The sequence below is a fragment of the Arvicanthis niloticus genome, chromosome 23, assembly GCF_011762505.2.
Source record: "Arvicanthis niloticus isolate mArvNil1 chromosome 23, mArvNil1.pat.X, whole genome shotgun sequence".
In the NCBI taxonomy this organism is placed as follows: Eukaryota; Metazoa; Chordata; class Mammalia; order Rodentia; family Muridae; genus Arvicanthis; species Arvicanthis niloticus.
The window spans coordinates 8,364,575-8,381,094 of NC_133430.1; the positions used below are offsets into that span (position 1 = coordinate 8,364,575).

The 16,520-nt window shown below is 44.1% G+C and overlaps 1 protein-coding gene across 8 annotated transcripts in view; it reads right to left on the bottom strand.

Annotated features, from left to right (window-relative positions):
• The window catches only part of Ppp2r5c (protein phosphatase 2 regulatory subunit B'gamma), a 131,378-nt gene that overhangs the window by 34,587 nt on the left and 80,271 nt on the right, over positions 1 to 16,520 (bottom strand). For all 8 annotated transcript variants that reach the window (XM_076921161.1, XM_076921162.1, XM_076921163.1 and 5 more), the window contains one exon: positions 14,652 to 14,851. In XM_076921161.1, coding sequence (XP_076777276.1) covers positions 14,652 to 14,851 — 200 coding nt within the window. The remainder of the gene's footprint in view (positions 1 to 14,651; positions 14,852 to 16,520) is intronic.

The window sequence follows — 16,520 nt, forward strand, 5'->3', positions numbered from 1 at the left end:
TGTTTTGACCCACTGCTCCCTCACTTCTGGTTTCCGCAGTCTTAGTGAGCATGATGTCTATCTGGGAGTCCAAGAGCCAAATGATGGCTATCTCCAAACACTTCCTTCTATAGACAGCACTAGGGTACTGGGTTCTAAGAGTCAAACTGGAAAGAGACACATTTCTGAGAAGTCTGTCAAGCCACCATTTGTTTGTATGTGATATACTTGTAAAGCAGAGGCCAGATTGACCAGCAAAGCTGGGTCCCAAGACACAAAAGCCAAAATAAAAACCAAGGGCAGCAACATCAACAACCAGAAGCTGTATGGATGGAACAACACCATAAACACAGACATGAAGACATATAGTGCTGAAAGCTATTCATCTGACTAGGTGGCCTTCAGAGAGAGCACAGAACTGGATAAAAGGCTCTACCAATAGCTGCATCGTGGCAGAACCTTCCTCACCCGAGGTCATCTCCTACAGGGAACCCACAGAGACATTTCACATTGAATTCGATCTGTTTGTTGTGTGCCTGCCATCAGGTGTCCCCTGGAGCTGACTGACTTGGGTACACTGGCTGGTCAGTGAGCACCGAGGATCTACCTACTTCCCAGCTCAGGGGTCACAAGTGCACGCTGCTGGGTTGGGCTTCTTCATGGATGCTGAGGATCAGAACTCGGGTCCTCATGACTGCATGGCAGGCACTTTACCAAAGAGCTACTTCCCTATGCGGTCTTAAACATATGGTGAAACAAATCTTGGATAAACTTGGTACTTAGACGGCCCTTTAGTAGCCACTCAGAAACTTGCACAGAATAGGTCCTCTGAAAAAGTGCATTTTGGTCACCTTACTAACTGAACTAATTACCAAAAGACCAACAAAGGCGGTTAAGCCATTGCCTCTCAGCTGTAATGCAGTTACAGTCCTCACTGGGTCCCTAATCTAAGCTCCTGCACGATGTTTCTCTGGAACGATCATCTCGAATGCACTTGAATAGTAGGGACATGCTAGACTAGTGTCTTTCATCCCCCCACCATACACGGGGTTGTCCGACCCCGAAACATTCACTCAGTAACTCTCTGGGAAGCAAGGCAGAGCCTGGTTTTCTACCACTCCACAACCAAAGCTGCTTTCAAACAATGTCACTTCTCGCCAAATAGATGCCTGCACATGGCATTTAAAAACCCACCCTTAAAATTCTTACATTTGAATAGTTTCTTATTTTTACCATCAATTCAAATATGGTTGAATGTCTCTTATCTGAAGTGCTTGCTACCATAATTGTTTGTGTTATTATTTATGTATATATATGAGGGTAGGAATCAGGTTTAAACACAAAACTCGTGTTTAATTTGTTTCTTAAACACATACCTGGAGGAAAGTTAAAGCATCTTTTCCCCATTAAATACACACAACATTTTTAGTGGGTCTAGGTCAACTGTAAAAATTTCCATTGTGGTATTATGTTGGTACTCAAAAGTTCAGTTTGGATTTTCAGATATTTATTTATCTGATAAGTATTTATTCAGATAAGTATTCTGCGTGTTCTATTTTTTAAAATAAAATTTCGCTTTATGTGTACAAAGAGGTGCCTGGGTATATGTATTGCACAGCAGTGTGCCCTTGCCTGTGGAGGCCAGAGGAGGGCACTGGTTCTCCTAGATCTGCTGTTACAGATAATGGTGAGCCTCCTGGTGTTGGGTATTGATTCTGGGTCCTCTGAAAGAGCAATGAAGGCTCTTACCCATCACTCCAGACACCCAACTTACATGTTCTAACATAATAGTTGAAAATATCAGGGAAATAAAAATTTACAATCTTTATAGGATATTAAATAAAGGGAATGATGTAGCTGCAACTTTTAAAACAACTGTTCTAACGAGTATTTCACAGCTATTGTACAACTAAATGTGCGACACTACATTACATCTGACAATGATGACATAGGACAGCCATTTTAGTGTATGAGTTTATTTAGTATGTTTAAGAGTAAAGAAGTCATACATGATAAGTGGTAGTTTGTAAGTCAGTTCAATTAGTATATGCTTAGGAATAACAGTGAGAGGGCTGAGCTGAGCTCAGCTGGCACAGTGCTCGCTTGGCAGGCAGGAAGGCACGGGTTCCTCCCAGCACATCATAAAACAGAGCACATGCTTGTAACCTAGTCAGGGAAGGTGGAGGCAGGAGTGTCATAAATTCAGGGCCGTTCTTGGCTATGTAGCCAGCCTGGGCTATAAATTCAGGGCTGTTCTTGGCTATGTAGCCAGCCTGGGATATAGGAGACTCTGTTTCAAACAGAACAGAACAGAAAACCAAACCACACCAAGTGTTTGCTGAGTATGTAGCGGCTTGGCAGGGGAACTCCTCTGTCAGGCACAGGCCCTAGATTAATTCCCAGTACTGTAAGAAAGCAGAGCAGAACAAAGGTGGATCAAGAGACGAATCTTAAGTTATTTACCATGGCCAACAGTTAGTTTTAAGGAGATTCTGGATGCTGTATTCCAAAATGTTTTATGCTGACAAATTTCAACATGAAGCTGTAAGTGAGGTCTTGTGATACCTGGATTCCACCGTCAGTGCTCTAACATACTTGCTCTGTCTAGCAGCAGACTGATGTTTTTATTGGGATAAAATGTGAGGGAGTTAGGAAGGCTTCCGAATATCTGCAATACACTCTACTTCCCACACAATGTACGGACATGAGAAAGGCCACGGAACCATCACTTATGCGACTACCTACAATCCTACCACCCTGTGCTCACTGCTGGCTCAGTTGGGGACATAGCTAAGTGTCACAGGGATGGGGTTTATTCTACTGTCCCAGAGACGGAACAGACTAGGTAAAATCAAAATTCTTCTGATCCTGTGAGACGGAAGAGATGAAGGGAGCCCTGGAATGACCACCAGGACACTGGCAGGCTGTACAGTCCAGCAGGAGGGGTAGTGTGAACCTGCAAGACAGAGTCAGCCCCATAGAGAAGGGAGTTCTGTACCCGGAAAACGTCCTGTTGTTGATTAGCACAACGTCACAAGGCTATCTGATGTGAGAAAACTACCAGAGGCCATGGAAACACAAAGAGGATTAGTGAGGACCCAGTATAGTTGGCGCTTTACCAACTATAGGTAAACTATAGGTAGGTTTCATGTCCTGGATTCAGTCAACCAAGGCTCAAAAACATCTGGCAATAAAACACTGCATTCTCTGCTTAACATAGAGGCTTCTCTTTTTAAGTCATGGTCTTCTAAACAATACAGTGTATTGTTACACTGTATTCATTACCCAGCACCTGCAGTGTTCTAGGTATTAAGTCTCTAGAGATGACTTAAAACAGGAGATAACTGAGAGTGGACAGGAAGACGTGGTTCTGCAGACATGCTACCCTTCATATAAAGGTCTTGAGCATCCCCAGATATGCGAATTCCCCTGGACATTGAGAGATAATTGTACTAGGGGAGGCTGGGGAGAGTGGCTACTTCATCAAGCAGACCAGGAAAACTCCCAACCAATGGTGCCTTGAATTCAGCATCAGCTGGGCTTTAGCTTGGCAACGGAGAGTTGTTCGCTCTAGGCTAGTATAGCTCAGGTCCTGTTTAATGCTTAAAAACAAGATCCAAGAAGATCAAACTATCTCCATACTTCTTAGTTACATCTCCAAATATGTCTCAAAAACATTAAGAGGAAAAACCTAAATGTACAGGACTCAACAGGACAAAACTCACAGTTTCACACAGATGAAGACCAGATAGATGAATGTTTTGAACTGACCTGACTGATGGGGGTTATCAGCAGACAAAAAGTGAAGCTATAAAAAAAGATGCAAATCCAACTACCAGGGATGATGGCCACAGGGTGAGATAAGAACTCTGGGGTGGAACTGACAGATGAGACACCAGAGGAGAGACCGGGGAGCCTGAAGACAGACAGGGAGGAAACAGGCAGGAAATCGAGAAACAGCATAGAGCAAAGAATAAGTACCCGTAAGCCTTATCAGCCCCACATGTCTACCATGACACTGGGATCCAGTAGACAGCAGTGTCAGAGAGTCCCAGAGACCAATGGCAGAGCACAGTGAGTACAGAATCAGACTCACTAGTAGAGTCAACTGAGGGACAACTACCATGCAAAGCTGCTCTATGGAGGCTGGTAGCTTCTTCAACGACAGGGCAGCTTAAAAGAGGCTGCAGACAAACCTAAAGACCTAAAAGAGAGCCACGGACCTAAATCAGAATGTAGACCTGCAACAAAACCACGAGGAAAACCTTTCTGGGTTCTTCAGCCATGGCTCCACAGAATTAGCAGTTACAGGAAGGAGTCAGAGCTGACTTCATCTAAATGAAGGACAGAGTTCTTGGGTGCTAACTCGCTGGTCCTGGAAGCCACTGCAACGTGCAAGACGACACTCATGTACACCTGAGTCCAAAGCTCATCTACAAACAACAGCTTGTGGCCAACACTAGAAGCTGCATCACCTGGGGGAAGGGATAAGCAAGCTGGGTACTCAGACAGTGAACAGCACAGCAACAATTATAGAGCAGTACTGACTCACCCAACAAGATGAATCTCAAACACTCACTTAGCAACAGAAACCAGACTCCAACAGTCCCACCAGGACGAGCACACTTCCCAGACATTCTGGCAAGGACCCCAGCACAGGTATGGAGGAAGATTAGTGACTGTCAGACAGTGTGGGAACAATACTCTCCAGACCAGAAGCTCCTCCAAAGTTCCTGGCTCAACCCCACCCTGGTCCTTTGAATCTCTTCCCTGTGCTCCAGGAGCAAAGAAACACCTAGCATGATGGCTTGAGACTTGCTATGCAGAGCAGACCAGCCTCAAACTTGCCACCATCTTCCTTTTTTTCTTTTTCTTTCTTTTTTTTTTTTTTGTTTTTTTTTTTTTGTTTTTTTTGTTTTTTTGAGACAGGGTTTCTCTGTGTAGCCCTGGCTGTCCTAGAACTCACTCTGTAGACCAGGCTGGCCTTGAACTCAGAAATCCGCCTGCCTCTGCCTCCCAAGTGCTGGGATTAAAGGTGTGCGCAGCCACCACTGCCCTGCACCACCATCTTCCTACTTGTGCCTCCTGTAGGGGGATTACAAGTGTGAGCCACCACACCCAGGTTTACCTAACAACTCTGGAGTTTAAACATCTAGCTTTTCTGAGATACACTGAACAAGTGAACTCTGCACAGCTGACACACTGGCCACGATCCTCAGTGCACCTGTGATATCACCTATGACCTGATAATGAACTCACTCATCCTCTCCAAGGCTTCTGAACAGTTTTCTCAAAAAAAAAAAAAAAAAAAAAAAAAAAAAAAAAAAAAAAAAAAAAAAAAAAGGTTAGTAATATGGGGGAAAGTTGAGTTTTCTTTTTAAATTTGTTTCATTTGTTATAAAAATAACCATGCATTTCTTTTACTACTTAAAACCATCAAACAAGGGAAAATTTCAAAGTTGTATGAGCAGATCTCTTTAGAAAATGCAGGTAATCTCAGTTAGCGCGACACTGTTATTCACTCGTCTGTTAACTCAGGTTATAGTAACATTGGTAAAAACAAAGCAAAGAACTACGGAGGGCCATGTGACTCAACCCTCACGCGAAGCAGGTCTGTAAAGCATATGGAAACGTCACTGGTGACTCTCCTCTCCTTCCTAACTCTAAACACCCTTTCCTTTCCAATGCATGTGCACAGCACCTGTACGACACCCTTCCACACGGACGCAGCAGGCACAAAACAGAGACAAGGGTCCAGAATCAACCATCACGGGGTCCATGAGATGCCTGTCCTGGGATGTGGGTGGGGAAACATTGCAGGTTTATTCCAGTATATCCTGAGGAAAACCCATAAACCAATGTGTAATCAAGTATGCAACAGTAACTAAATTAACGGGGTGAGCTCTGAAATTATGGGGTGAACTTGATTTCCTGGAAAACAACAGGAATACTATGTGGGCAGCACTGCCATAATGCTACACAGATTGCTTGACTTTAGTTTAGTTTTTAATTTGTGGATTTTTGATGATAATACACGTGGTATATAATTACTGTAAAAACATTTTAGAATTACCAAAACATAGAACAAAGAGGAATTCCCAAGGTCACACTATCCAAAGGCCGCTATAGCTAAAAGGTGGGACCGTGCTCCTCTACAGTTATTTTTAGAACCTACTTAAATAAGCAACCAACAACTCAGCCTGTTATATGAGTGACACTTCACTGTGTGTTTCATGACTCATTTTCTGTCTGCTATTTTCATTTTATCCTTACGAGTTTATTTCTATGTCACAGATATATAAAACAGCACTTCACACTATGTGTTTTTAATATCCCAGTCACCTAACCTAACCAACTCTCCATGAAACAGTCTTGCAGTTTGATGTCCTACTGCAAAAGACAACACTCACACTAAACCAAGGCCCTAAGGCCACAAAAAAAATACCTAACTTTATGGCATCAAAGTTTGGGAATGAAAATTAGAGGCAAGGGGCTTGAGGGTTGGCTCAGTGCTTAAGAACACTTGTTCTTACAAAGGCCCTGGGTTCGACTCCCAGCACCCACATGCAAGCTCCAAGAGAAGAAAGGGTGTTCAAGAGAATAGCAACATACTAAGCATGGGACATGGGGCAGAGAGAAAGATGTCCCTGAGAGTCTGTGGATCAAGTCTGAGTTATCCTCTGGCGTCCAGCCCTCTGAGCACACAGGACAGTGGTGACTTGGGCATCTGCACCTAGAACTGGAGTTGCCATCTTACTTGAAGTCAGAATCCTGGGCAGTAGCTTCTCTCTCTGCACATCTCACATAAAATTCATACCACATCTTGTTCCTACCCTACCACCACCCACACCTGCCTATTTCTCTCAGCAGCCCCAGCCAAGCAGCTTCCTCCACTGCTTCTCTGCCATGCCCCAACACGTCTGTCAGTCAGCGTGTCCCATAGCACCCTATGTCAAAGCTCTTCCTACATGTTCTCAGCAGGCAGCCAGAGTGAAGCAGAGTGAAGGGGCAGCACACAGACAGACAGACAGACAGACAGACGCACAGACGTATGCACACCGCCCCCGGCACTGCTTCTATCAGTCAGCTTCATTATGCTTCCAGGGTTGGAACTTTAGCCACACTAAACCCAATTCTCTTTTTGCTCCCGAGGTCTTTGGAGCATTGTCCTTGCCGGGCACCACCCTGCTCTACTCTCTGACTCTGGGTGGGTCAGCTCATCTTCCTGACAGTGACAGTGGTCAGGCTAGGCTCTCTGTGCAGCCCTCAGCTCTGATCAGTGAGTGTCTACTGATGTCTGGTCTTGTCCCTCAGACATGTCCAGGCAGGCTCTGAGAGGGCTGAGATCCTGTTACCATTTTCAGTGGAAGCACACTAAGGCATCAGGGTGCTGGAGTTCAGAAGGAACACAATATGTGTTTCCTGATTCAGTGAGTGCACTGAGCTGTGTTCTGGTTAATGATCCAGCACAGGTGGCTGGGTAAACCCAGAGCTCCATGTGCTGAGAAGGGGCCCTGAGCCGGCCAACCTATCCAAACAGTGCCCTAGCCAGAACCCTTTCTGTCCACAAGGCCTCCTTCCCTGTGTCCAGGGCTTTGGAGAAAGTGCTATCCCATGAATTCAGCAATTCAGGATCTCAACTTTCTACTTAGGGAATTGACACGCAGAAGGGTACTGCTCCATTTTTACATAAATTAAGAAACTCAGGGTAGGGATGGGGAAAATGGCAGTGCTTCTAACCGCTCTTCCAACTCCTTCAATCTCTGGGTAGCAGACTTGACTGTGACAGCAGAGGAGATACTGCAGGCCACCTCCAGACACCACTTTTATGCAGGGGCCTGTCTCTTGACCTCGGTCTTCCCAAAGGAAAAGCAGGTGCACTGGGCATGCTGGCTGGTCTCAATTTTCTCTCCTCTTTTCTATCAAAAGGAACCATGGCAGGTCCATGCTTACCAACAACCCTGACCTCCGTGCATTCAGCCATGTCACTGTGACCCAGGCCTGAGCCCAGAAAGGAAGCCATAGTTTCTGCTAAGCCTGTGACGGGTACACCTACCAGCAACCTGGGTGGCAGTGAACATCAAGTGTGGCAGGGCATCCCCGGGGTTCCAGGGAACCTGCTATGGAGAGCTCTTGGGGACACTTCAAGGAAACTGGCAAGAACACCTGACACTGGGCTAAGACAAGAAAGTGAGCGCAAGAAAAATACAGCTGAGCAATGTATTCCTTCTTTTTTTTTGAAGATGAGAAAAAAAAATAAATCTGTCATTTTATTTGACAGTCATTCTGAGTTATGGTTTTATCAATACAATCTGCTTCTAATGAAATCTTAGCATAATCCCAAAAGCATGCATTTATATACAGTAAGATCTACATTCCTAAATAAATCACATACATGATATATATCAAACAATAAATAATACCAATTTGAGAATTCAGGACATTTACTTTTCTGCATGGAAATTTAACTACTGTGTAACACACACAGCAATTATGTTTACGAGGTAGTGAGACATTAAATAAGCATACTCAAAGTGTCTAAAACAGACTTTGTTTTTTAGGTGACAAAATATTTTCAGTTCTTACCATCTCACTCACCTAGCACTAGATGCAAGGACTCAACAGTAAAGACGAACAATCTCATGCTTAAAACCTAAAGCACGCATTCTTTTTATTTTATAAATTTATTTATTTTATGCATATGAGCACACTGTAACTGTCTTCAGACACACCAAAAGAGGGCATCCGATCCATTACAGATGGTTGTGAGCCACCATGTGGTTGCTGGGAATTGAACTCAGAACCTCTGGAAGAGCAGTCAGTGCTCTCAACTGCTGAGCCACCTCTCCAGCCCACACTCCTTGAATATTGATCATCTTGATAAGTCCTCAAATACGGAACCTTTGTTTATGCCTTGTTTGTTCCTTGACTTCTTTGTTTATGCCTTGCTTGTCCTTGACCAAGAACTGACCCTACTCTTTGCATGTACTTAGAATGGTATAAAAGCAGATTGGGAAAAAATAAACTCGCTTTAGTACTGGCTGGAGTCATGTCATAATGTTGTCAAATTATCTTTTCTTTCTTTATCCTCCGTCCCTCCCTTGAGACCCTGTTGACTGACTGAGCTCTGGCTTGGTCAGGTGGTGCCCTCAACATTGAGGCTCAAGTACAAGAGGTTCAGTGAAGGATGTGGCAGAAAAGGAAGCTCGTGCAAAGGAAAATACAGAAAATTTGGGCCAGCAGTGAGTAAACCCTGTGAAAATGTCGCAGGGTAATTGGTAGAAGGCTTTTTGTACATATGCTTAGAGATATGCTGAAGTCAAGAGGAGTTCAGGAGACATCCTGCTTTCCTCTCTGGCTCCCACTGGAGGAATGCCTAGTCCTGGATCTAGGTACCTTTGGTGGGACATCTGGTTCTCTTCCCTCTGTCTACTGTCTGTTCTTGGTGCACCACTGTCTGTCTGTCAGTTTATGTCTGTGGTTTCATTTTGTTGCTTGATTGTTTGCTCTGTGTTTCATATTCAAAAGAAAAAATGGTTAAAACTCTGTCTGCTGGAATACTTGGGTTCAGCAGGTGGCAGGCTGCTCCTCCCTTGAAATTACAGCTAGAAAAAGTAAGAAAATTGTGTTTGTCTAGTCTAAATAAGCAAATGTGTGTAGCCAATTCATGTTTGTTTCTGACTGGTCCTAAATGCATAGATGTGTTCTGCATGTCTTGGTTATAAATTATTGGCTTATAAGTTATTTGGTATGTTTAAAAATTTGTAACATTGGTAACAGAATGTTGGCTTAAAACTGGTAACTCTGGGTTGAAGTCATGGCATGAGTCAACCTAGGGAAACAGGTCTCCAAATTGGGATAATATTTTATGTAACTCTTTGATCTAGAAGCCAGACTTATAAAAGATAGGATTTAAAACAATGTTTCTTTAATGAGGTATTAAAAATTAAAAGCTCCACCGTCGTGCATTCATTTACAAGAACTGGCAACCAAACTTTGTAACATGAAAATGATGCACTTGGTATTGATTTTAGAGAGACTGGATTGTTTAAACTGTTAAAAATTGGTTTTGCCATCCAAAATTATAGTTATACTCTGATATTACAAAAGAAACTTTTAAAAACTATAGTTAAATATATATAAAACTAATGGAACATTGGCAGTTTACAATTCAATCACAAGCTCAAAATTCTAATTCCCCCTGGAACTCACCCATATTTGTAATTAAGAAAACAATTCAGGCAAGTGGAGACTACTGCAAGATTTGCAAAAGGTTAATGAGACTATGGAACTTATGGGACCAGTATAGAGCCTGGCTTTACCTGCCACAGCTGCCATTCCAAAAAAAAAAAAAAAAAAAGGTATAAAATTATTATAGATTTAAAAGATTGTTTCTATGTTATTCCCTTGCATCCTGATGACTGTAAAAGGTTTGCATTTAGTGTGCCTGCTTGTAATTTTAAAGAACCCATGAAGCGATGTCATTGGAAACTTTTGCCTCAAGGAATGGCTAACAGCCCTATATTATGTCAAAAATCTGTTGCTGCTTCAATACAAGAAGTTAGGACTTTGTATCCTTCTGTGTATATTATTCATTATACGGATGATATTTTATTAGCTGATCCCTCTGAAGGGGTTTTACTAAAAGCCTTTGCTCTTACACAACAAGCTTTAAAATCTTGGAGATTACTTGTTGCTCCAGAAAAGGTTCAAAGACAATTTCTTTTTCAGTATTTGGGACATCAGTTATATCCTAAACAAACTGTGGCACAGAAAATCCAAATAAGAAAAGATAATTTACCTACTTTAAATGATTTTCAAAAGAAGCTAGGAGATGTCAGTTGGCTAAGAACTCATCTTAAGCTCACCACAGGAGTGAGCTTTATAGGACATTTAAGAGCTCTGTTTGATTTTCTCAAGGGGGATGCAAATCCTAATCCCCCCCACAATTAACTGATGAGGGACAAACAGCTTTGCAGAAAGTAGAGGAAGCTATTAACCAACATCAGATACATTATATAGACTATGATCAATTATTGGCGGTTTGTGTTCTTGCTACTTCTTATGCACTCACAGCAGTTCTTTGGCAAAAGGGACCATTAATGTGAATTCATCTTTCTTCATCTTCAAAGAAAGTCTAAACTATTATGAAGCTATTGCTATGTCAATAAAGAATTGTACAATAGAATCATGAAAGTATTTTGGGAAAGAACCCGATGAAATATTTATTGCTTATCCAACAGAAATTAAATTGGTTATTGCTGAATACTGATATTTGGCCTATTGCACGTGTAAACTTTTCAGGCAAAATTGATAATCATTATCCAAAAGAAAAGTTGTTACAATTTGCCTCTATGCATGCTTTTGTATTTCCTGTAAATATGTGCATGCAGTCCATACAGAATGTGCTTACTGTATTTACAGACAGCTCACCTAATGGGAAGGCAGCATATGTAAAAGATGCTGAGACAAATGCAAGTCAGAACCACAATGAGTTGCACAGTCTCACTCACGAGGACATTAGAACCAAAGAAACAGGAAACAAGGTTCTGGAGGTGTGGAGAATTCACACACAAGACTACAGACAGGAGTGTGAACTAGTGTAGCCATTCTGAAAACAGCCTGACAATTTTTCACACTGTGAGGCTCACAAGCACTATGCTGTTAGGTACACACCCGAGAGAGAGAGAGAGAGAGAGAGAGAGAGAGAGAGAGAGAGAGAGAGAGAGTGTTTGTGCCAGGGCTGCCTCATGGCAGCTCTATCTGGAAAGGCCCAAATCCAAGTTAGTATGGTGGTACATGCCTGCAGTCCCAGAGGCGGGTGGATGGATCTCTGTGAATTCCAGGCCAGCCTGGTCTGTACAGAGTTCCAGGGCAGCCAGGCCTATCTACTGAAACCTTGTCCCAAAACTGCATCAAACCAAAAGGCCAGAAATAACCTTAATGAATGAGTGGGCAGAGGGGACTCAGTGGTTAAGAATACTGGCTACTCTTCCGGAAGACTCAGGTTTGATTCCCAGCACCCACATGACAGCTAACAACCATTGGTCATTCTAGTCCCAGAGAATGTGGCACTCTCTTCTGGTCTTTGAGGATACTTAACATACACGGCACACAGACATAAAGTCAGGCAAGACACCCATATACATAAAATAAAAATAAAATTAAAAAAATCTCAAAAGAAGAGTGTATCGACATAACAGATTATGATAAAATTATTTGTCCAAAAAAGGAAACTGAAATATAAGCATCGGCTTCGACTGAAGCACACTCTCTGACAATGCTTGTCACGATGTATGAGTCTATTTTATGAAATGCTGTGCACAGTTAAAGGCTGCTCAGTGCAGGCAGTGGGGACTGAGCAGGATAAGATTTCCTTTTGGGAGAAATGTTTACTATTAGAAGTATCAAAAACACCAATCCCTTAGGTAAGGGGGGAATCTTAAGATAAATGATGTCCTAACAGCCATTAAGAAGCCACACAGCAGTCCAGTCAAATAGGCATTGTTTGTACAGCTACACTGCTGTGGGCTCTCCAGTCAGTGGACATTAATGTCTCTAAAAACAGTAGGAACAAAACCACACGTACTCCACACAGAAGAAACAGCAGCAGGTAGTCGTCAAGCATGGGCAAAGTGCTGTGAACGTGGCCACTGGCTGGGGCTGAAGGCTGACAAGCTTCTCATGAGAATGGACCCAATGCAGGACCCACTGGGATGGAGGCCTTAGTAGGGATGGAGGCCTTGGTAGGGATGGAGGCCTTGGTAGGGATGGAGGCCTTGGTAGGGATGGAGGTCTTGGTAGGGATGGAGGCCTTGGTAGGCTTCCTGAGTCCCATGTGTGCTGCTGTGTGTCACTGAAGCCACTTCTGCCCCATCCCACTCAGCCTTCACTGTACTTTTCATTGTTGCTGTCTGTTATTCTGAGTTTGAAATGTCCCCCATGAGCATGTGTCTGAACACCTGTTCCTCAGCATAAGGCACTGTTTTGGAAGGGGTGGAACCTCTGAAGTGAGAGGTGTGGCTGGTACAAATAGGTCACTGGAAGTGGGTCTTGGAAGGGCACAGGGTGGCTGAAGCTCTCTTGATTCTTGATTCACCAAGATGAGCGCAAGTCACGCCATGGAAAGACTGCCAACCACCATTACTTCCCCAGTGTCAGGTAGTGTGAGAAAGTAACTAATATACTACCAGTCCATACATGAATCCAACCGCTCCCTGCTCCTGTTCTCCTCACAGAGCTCCAGACAAACAGGAGGTCAGGGTATACACACAGACGCACACACACATACAAACACACAGAGACACATGCAGATAGTGATGGGGACACACACAGACACACAGACAGATATACACAGATACAGACACACACACACACACACACACACAGAGAGAGACAGAGAGAGAGAGAGAGAGAGAGAGAGAGAGAGAGAGAGAGAGAGATATCTGACAGCATCTTGAGTAGTTTGTGACTCTCCTCTCTGGATCTCCTTGTGCACATGGAGAGGAGCAGAAGTCACACTCTCAGCCCTGTAGTCCCAGCTTGTTTTCGCTCAGTACCAGCATTGTCTGAATCATGCAATTTTCAAGCCAACAAAGTACTGGTTTCATCCTTGTCAGCATCTGTTCTTCCTCCCTTAAAGAGTACCCAGCCCTCACTGGAAATTCAGAGACTGTGTGTGTGTCAAATTCTTCTGGGAGTCACCTGATCACCCCCCAGGGAGGGCATGGTGCTGAGGAGAGGAGACAAGGTTACAACAGAGACAGACTCTAGCTAGGAAACCTCTGCAACAGGAGGAGCAGCGATGACCAAGCCATGAAGTCTCTAGAGCGTCTCCTCAGGTGCTCCAGGGAAGACAAATGAGAAACTGAATCAGCAGCCTAGAGCACACTTGGCTGAGGGTAGGCATTAGACCCAAACAAGGCGGACTCTTCCTTCTTGGGGTAAAGAGTATAAATTAGGCAAGACTGGCTGCCAAGACTGCTTCAAAACAGAAAAATTCCATACTGTAACTGACCTATTAACAAATGTAATAGGTACTGAGAGATAGACTTAATTTTAAAAGAAAGTTAAGTTCAATACATTCATCTTAAATGAGTGGAGGAAATAGATCTTAAATATCTGATGTAAGAACAGATTTAATAATCATAGAAGAAAATGAAGCTCCACTCTTAAACCACTTGGAAGAAGTTCCAGGACGACCGACAATAAAGGCCACACCAAGAACACTCTGTAAAGATACTCAATACAGTTTTGGACCTGGGGTCGACTTCCACAGTGTGTGATCTGGGGTTAAGAAAGGAGAAAGAGCCTGCTGCTACCCTGGGCATCACTACCCTGGGCATCTGCTCTTTGCTGAGGGCACACGGGTGGGCAGGGCACTGACTTCTGAACTACACGAGAGCACCAACACTAGGGATGCATATGCTTAAAAAGTCAAGCCAAAGAATTCAGAGGTGACGTCAGAGCAAACACAAACCAAGCCCTCCCGCTCCCACCCACAGTGGAGTGGTGAGGGTTAAGTGAATGCAAACAGCTCCTCTCCCCGTCAGGATATGTCATTCATTCTTCCTAGGGCACCCCAAATCTTGGGGGAAGAGGAGGGGTTCTTCCCGTGAGGCTGTGATGGACCCTCCTGAAGCTCAGGTGGCGCACCGTGAGCACTCACTCACCATGTGGACGGCCTCGGGGTAAATGGGCTCTGTGATCACGTTCCGGTTGTGGGTGATATACTCCACCATCTCGCTAAGCGCAGCTCGCTTTACTTCCTTCCACTTCAGGTCACTCAGTGGGTCAGAAACAAAGTCAAAGAGGACACAACACTGACGTAGCTTCTGGATAAAAAGCTTCTCTTGATCCGCAGGAGGAACATCTGAAAGGGGAGAGCAGGGGCTGTCAGTCACATGGTGTTTAACCCACAGGGCCGGGAGACAACCTTAGCCTCCGAGTTTTATTGTGAATTAATGGAAGTGCAAGAAAAGGTGAGGTAACAGGGGTTAAATGTCCCTTAAACAGTGAAAAGGGCGTGTGTGCCCCACAGCTGGCCGCTGCTGACATCACAGGCTTGGCACTCAATGGACAAATACTTTCTGGGCAGCAACACTCACATGACAGGCCCTAGGCTGGGGAAAAGGGGGTGAGAAAAAGCAGCAGACAGGGAGGCCAGGTCTGGGTGATGGCGGCCTTGGCAGGTATGGAATGGGGAGAGACTTCTACCTGCCCAAACACAGCAACTGCATCTGCCCAAACACCTGCGGTAAGGGGAGCCTCTTGATTTTTCTCAAAGTCCCTTCTGTTCCTCCCTCTGGGTGACACGTGTACAATGGCTGTGATGTAGCTGCTGTGATCATAACTGGGACTTCTTCAGTGAGCACTTATTAAGATACTGACACCTTTCACTTCATTTTTTTTAAAGATTTATTTTATGTATTCACCCATTGCTCTGTTCAGACACACCAGAAGAGGGCATTGGATCCCATTACATATGGTTGTGAGCCACTATGTAGTTGCTGGGAATTGAACTCAGGACCTCTGGAAGAGCAGTCAGTGCTCTTAACCAGTGAGCCATCTCTCCAGCCCTTTCACTTCATTTTTAATGAGACAAGAGAGATGCAGAGGCACTGTCAGGCTGGCGGGCAATGAAGCTGAGCTGGACTCAAAGACAGCTCCACACGGCTCCAGGGTCCCGAGAAGTTTAGAGAGCTTTAAGCACCAGTGTCAGGCAGATGGCTTCTCTGGGCTGAAGAAGAGGCCAGTGGTGATGACAGTGGGGTTCATGCACATGTACATGGAGCACATCAAAGGCTGACTGAGTATCTCAGGCATGTGTGCACCTCATCCAGCCAGTATTTCCCTAGGATTAGCAAATGGTACTGTGATACTGTCCAAGAGCCAAAGCATCACTTCAGGTGTGCAGGAGACCACCGGATTCTCGTAGAATAAGATGTGCTGCACCTCATCTGTCTCCGAGTCACATGCAGACTAACCCCTTAACAAGCCACTCATTACATTCTGGTAGGGCCTCTTTCGAGACCACACCTTCCCACAACCAACCAAAGAAGGCCACAGACTGGTGTAGAACAGACGCACAGGGGAGAACCCAGTCACCCACTGGTAAACCAGACATTACAGAGATTACTCAAAATACAAAACCATGAATGGTGATTCTTCTCTCTAAAGGGTTACTTTGGAAAACAAATAAATTTCCATAAAATTGTCAAGTTCTCTCAGTATATATTTTATTTTATCATTATTTTACTTTTAAGACTGGTTCTTAGCTGGCTCAGAATATGACACAAATCAGGCTAACCTCAAAATTGCAGTGACCCTGCCTTTGTTTCTCAAGTGCAGAATACACAGGGGTCAGCCTGTAATTCATTACTTTTTAAGATGATTCATAAAAACATCAACTTTTTCTTTTTGAGTCCCCCACCTCTGGCTTAATTTCAAATGTGAACTTGCATAAATTCTTCTTGTGAGTGAGGCCCTGAGAGCACCTTCCCTGGTGACCTCCCCAGCAAGCATCCCTGACTAGGTGCTGT